The sequence below is a fragment of the Rhagoletis pomonella genome, unplaced genomic scaffold, assembly GCF_013731165.1.
Source record: "Rhagoletis pomonella isolate Grant_MI unplaced genomic scaffold, Rhpom_1.0 Rhpom_scaffold_00015, whole genome shotgun sequence".
NCBI lineage: Eukaryota > Metazoa > Arthropoda > Insecta > Diptera > Tephritidae > Rhagoletis > Rhagoletis pomonella.
In genome coordinates, this window is record NW_023458569.1 from 1236859 (window position 1) to 1242548 (window position 5690).

The window sequence follows — 5690 nt, forward strand, 5'->3', positions numbered from 1 at the left end:
GTTAGCGTACCGTTTTGTGTTCGCAAATCTACGACTCGTATGTGACCATCGGAGCCACGATGTAGTTTGTCGATTCTTGCGAGGCGCCACTCGGTGGGGGAAGACAATCATCGTGGATGAGAACACATTCTCCGATTTTAGGCTCCTCTTGAATATTCTTCCATCTATATCTTTTATAGAGGTCTTTTAAATAATCTTCCTTCCATCTTCGACTGAATTCATGATGGAGAATTTTCATTCGTTCCCATCGATTCAGTAGAGATAAGGATTGCTCGTCTGGTTCGGGTATTGCCAGAAGTGGAGCACCTCTAAGAAAATGCCCAGGGGTGAGGCTTCTATTCGTGTTAATAATGTAGTAAATTCTTCAAAGTTAAATTTGTGTGCGCCAGCGACTTTTTTAAAATGTGTTTTGAAGCTTTTTACAGCGGATTCCCAGAGACCCCCCATATGTGGAGCACTTGGTGGGATAAATTGCCAATCAATGCCTTGGGGTGCGTATTTTTGAACGATTTCAGGCGAGACTTCCTCTATAAATTTTACAAACTGGTTTTCAGTGGCTCTTTTGGCTCCGACAAAGGTTTTTCCATTGTCGCTCATTATTTTGGATGGAAATCCTCGCCGTCCGACGAAGCGAGCAAATGCCGCGAGAAAAGCCGCAGTGGTCAGAACAGAACATAGCTCGAGGTGTACTGCCTTTGTCGTAAAGCATACAAAGACAGCCACATAACCCTTCGTAAAGGTTGAAGTCCTTAACATGGAAACCTTTATCTGGAAAGGCCCAGCAAAGTCAACACCAGTGGTAGTGAAGGGCAGAGCGAAAGTGCAGCGTTCAGGTGGAAGAGCTGCCATGATCTGCGTGCGCATCTTCTGCTTATGTATAGTGCAGACTTTACATATAAATATGCATTTTTTGATCTGTGGCTTTAGTCGTGGAATATAATATTCTTGTCGGACCATTTGTTGCATGAGGCGATGTTCGGCATGTAGCATTAATAAGTGGAGAAATCTGAGGTATAGTGTTGCAAATGAGGATTTCTCTGGTATTATTATGGGAGGCGTTCGTTATATGTGAGGCTGGAGTTCGCTAGCCGTCCATTAGCACGAAGCAGACCTTTCGTGTCTAAAAATGGATTGATTACTAAGAGTTCACTCTTTTTATCAATTGGTTTTGATTCTCTTAGCAGTAATATTTCGCGGCTGAAATAGCGCGTTTGAGTGTATGCAACAAGGGAAACCTTTGCTTTTTGTAGGTCTTGATGCGTTAACATGTTATCTGGGGAATTCGGTGTTTTCTTCACCTTATTTTTGAGGCGCTATACGAATTTGAACATATAGGCGACTACCTTTAGGGCACGGGGGAACGAGGAAAATCGTTCTAGTATGTCATTGTCATCCAGTATTGTGTGAAAGGTTTCAACTTTTCGACTTTCTGGGGCAATTATGTTGCGTATGGGGGATTGTGGCCAGAATTGTTGTGATTCTAGTAGCCAACTGGGGCCGTTCCACCAGAGTGAGGTGGTGGCGAGGTGCAAGGGTTTGCAACCTCTTGTGCCAAGATCGGCGGGGTTATCAGCACTGGCTACATGTCGCCAAGTTACCGGCCCAACTAAATCAAGTATTTGGGCTGTGCGGTTGGAAACATATGTTTTCCATGAGTGGGGTGGTTTTTCTAACCAAGCTAAGACGATCTCTGTGTCTGACCATAGATATAATTTTTGACTGGTCATGTTTAAATGCGTTTGCACAGTTGAGGCTAATTTTGCGAGTAGAAGCGCGCCACACAGTTCAAGTCGTGGTAGACTTAGTGTTTTGAGAGGTGCCACTTTGGCTTTTGCTACTAACAAATGGCTTGAAATTGTGCTGTTAATTTGGGTGCGCACATATATAGTTGCGCAATATGCCTTTTCAGAGGCGTCGCAGAAGCCATGCAGTTCTACTTGGTATTCGGGGGAGTAATTTACCCATCTAGGGATTTGTATCTCTGCAATAGCGTGCAAGTTGTTAGCAAATTGGGACCATTTTACCAAGCGAAGTGGTTTCACTTGCTCGTCCCATTCGGTTCCGTCTAGCCATAATTTTTGTATCAGGATTTTCGCTTGTATCATAACTGGCGAAAGCCATCCTGCGGGGTCAAAAAGTTTGGCTACAGCCGACAGAATTTGCCTTTTAGTTATTGCGGATTGAGCAAATATCGACTCAAGAGTATATGAGAATTTATCTGAGATCGCATTCCATTGTATGCCTAGGGTTTTACTTTCCTTTTCGAATATTAGGAAGTTTGAATCTAATAAACTTTCTTTATTTATATCTTTTAGGATTTCGGCGTGATTGGCGGTTATCTTTTTTAGGGGGAACCCTGCTGACTTGAGGGCTTGTATTACTTGTGATAGTGCTTCGTACGCTTGGGGTAAGCTGTGGCTTCCAGACAGGATATCATCCACATATGTTTGTGTTTTTAACACCGGGGTTGCTAGGGGTAATTTTTCTTTTATATCGTTTGCCAATTCGTGAAGTGTTCGAATGGCAAGAAAGGGGCACAATTTACGCCAAATGTCACCGTTTTGAGTTTATAGTCACATATTGGACTATTAGGTGAATTTCGAAATATAATGCGCTGAAAGTCTTGATCGTCTTTATGTACGAGTATTTGTCGATAGATTTTTTCGACGTCTCCGTTAAATACGTATTTGAACATACGCCACTTTAAAATCAGAAGCATTAAATCGGGTTGTAATGTGGGTCCTGTGTACAAAATGTCATTTAAGGAATTGCCCGAACTTGTACATTTCGAGGCGTTGAAGACTACTCTTACCTTGGTTGTTTTTTTGTCTGGTTTTACAACCGCATGATGTGGTAGGTAAAATGAGGTGTATTTACCTTTGGTTATGTTCTCATATGGATTTACTTTTTCCATATGATCTAAATCGAGATATTCTTCCAGGACACCATCGTATGCTGATTTAAGCTCGCCTTTTTTAAGTAGGGTTTTCTCCATACTTAAAAACTGCTGAAGCGCAGAGGTTCGGGAGCGACCTAGGGCGAGTGTGTCGGGAAATTGTGGCTTGAATAGTAGCCTTACGACGTAACGGCCGTTTTTTGATCTTGTAGTTGTGGCTTTATAATAGTCTTCACAATACTTATCTTCTGGGGTAATGACTTTCATGGGGGGGAGTTCTTCTAACTCCCAAAATCTTCTTAATTGAGAATTGAGGTATTCGTTTGAAATATCTTCAACTTGATTTGTGAATACCGATATTTTTTCTTTTACTTGGCCGCTCAATATCCATCCAAAGATGGAATTTTGGGCTAACAAGGTATTTGAAATTTTTTCAATGCCTTCTAGCATTATTTGGGGGATTATGTCGCTGCCTAATTGGATATCAACTTGCGCGGGGGTGTGGCAGTTGGATCCGCTAATTTGAGGTGGGCAAATTTTTGGCGATCTTTCCCATTTACTTTATGGCTTGGAAGCATATTTGTAAGTTGCGGCAGAACTATGGCGTGTGCCTCTATTCTTACATCCGCATTGGGGGAAATCAGGGTTAATGAGCAGATTTTATTAGAGTTTTGTATTACTCTTCCACCCATTCCCGAAATTTCAAAGTTGGAGTTTGTGGTTGGGAGTTTTAGCCGGTTTTGTACTTTTGATGGGATAAACGATCTTTGTGAGCCTTGATCGATTAGAGCTCTAAGCTTGAACAATTCTCCTCGATGTTCAATCGAGACAATCGCGGTTGGCAGTAAAATTTTGCTTTCCTTTTCGGAATGAAGCGCTTGTATATTTGCTGTTTCGTTTTCGAGATTTTCGGGGTGTTCGGGTCTAGCTGTTGCAACTAGCCCTGTGGCTCTTTGCGAGTTAGAGCTATTTTGGGGGGTAAAATTATTAATGTGGAGCATCGAGTGATGCCTCTTTTGGCAATATACACAATTAAATTTACTCTCACAGTCTTTTTGCGTGTGAGAGTGTGAGAAGCAATTTGTGCAAAGCCTATTATTTCTGACGACATTATATCTTTCGGTCGTCGTAAGTTTTTTAAACTTCTCGCAAGATCTTAATGAGTGACCTGCTTTACAAAATTCGCATGACGTATGTTTATTTTCGTTCATAAATGTTTGCGATCTATTGAAGCTTCTATTATGTGAATTGTGATTGCTGGCTTGGGGTTTCATGAAGCTTCTATGTAGATCATTTTGTGTATTTTTGGCTTTTGTAATTTTTGTATCTACCCTCTCTGCGATTTCGTACTGGGTAGTTAGAAAATCTTTCATTTGTTGCCACGTCGGGCATTTTTTACGGGATGAGAGCGATTGCTCCCATAAAAGTAACGATTTTTCTGGTAAAGTTGCGGCGCAAATGTTTACCAGAATAGGGTCCCAGTTATCTGTGGGAATATTTTGAGTGGATAAGACTGATAGACAGTTTGAGACAGTGGACTGTAATTTAATAAACTCTTCACTCGTTTCTTTTTGAGTTTTCGGTAGATTCATTAAAATCGTTACTTGTTTATCGACCAGTACTCTTTCGTTTTCATATCTTTCTTTTAATGCTTCCCAAGCCAGATTGAAATTATCGTCATTTAATGCGAATTGCTTCACTATACTGCCGGCTTGACCTTTAGTCTTGTACCTGAGGTGGTACAGTTTTTGTGCTTGTGACAATTTTGGGTGATTTATGTATACGGCTGTAAACATGTCCCGGAAGGACGGCCATTGTTCATAACCCCCATGGAAAGTTTCCGTGTCACATGCTGGCACTTTGAGATATATGCCTGAGCTTTGCTCTTGAATTTGGCTTACTTCTACTCTCGGGGGTGGAGTAGGTGCGCTAACTGGTTTTAATAACTTAAGCTGATCGGAGATCATAGCTTTTGTCTCTTCATATTGGTCAAGGCAGTTTTCGTATTTGGCGGCAGCCGAAGCTTTGAAATTCTCGGGTAAATCGGAATCATCCGTTTCAATAATTTTGTCATATGCCGCTTGAAGGCGCGCCCAGAAGTTGTCAAGGTTGTGGTTTTTTATTTCCAGAACCGATTCGGAATTGTCATCTATTGGGGCTGAGGAGAATTTAGTGCAGTATCTTACCAAACTGTCACTATCAGAAATGAATCTTGCGCCTGAGAAATCTTTTGTTTTTCTCTGTTTTGCACCCTGCTTCAAGCGTGTAGCTTCTGCAGGTGTACCTTGAGGTTTATCCTCATCAACCATTGTTTGTACTTTTAAAGTGATTGGGGTTTTGGCTAATTGCTCCTTTGCTGGAGTTTTATCAGAAGGCATTAAGTATGCGAGAATATATAGATTTTATTTTATTTTTTCTCTGTATTTAATTTTAACCGCGAATAATATAAGCAAGTTCCCGTATCGTCAATTGGATTTTGACTTGCTTTTATTTATATTAACACAATGTACCGCAATACTCTCTCTGTATTATCCTTTTTTTTTATTACTTTTATATTTGTTTCCGATTGGGTGTATATATATTTTTTTCTAATAAACAAGGTTTCTTTAAATTATCGCAATTTAAATCGTTAATTCGATTATTTTAATTTTACCGCGCTTATTAATATTTTTCCTTTACGTGTGCCGTACAAGGTATATGCACTACTGGGTTAGTAGGTATGTGAGTATATATGTATGTGCGTATGTTAATGTTAGCATGCAATGATACAAAATATTAACATATGTTAAGCGAG

The 5690-nt window shown here is 40.5% G+C and overlaps 2 protein-coding genes across 3 annotated transcripts in view; one reads left to right on the top strand and one right to left on the bottom strand.

The window, feature by feature from the left end:
* Positions 1-5690, top strand: part of LOC118749364 — a 910564-nt gene that overhangs the window by 817995 nt on the left and 86879 nt on the right. The window lies entirely within an intron of this gene.
* On the bottom strand, positions 1314-2995 carry LOC118749310. The gene is made up of 2 exons (XM_036484109.1): positions 2878-2995; positions 1314-2470 (listed from the first exon to the last, which is right to left on the bottom strand). Exons 1-2 carry the CDS (start codon positions 2993-2995, stop codon positions 1314-1316), a joined length of 1275 nt encoding a protein of 424 aa, XP_036340002.1.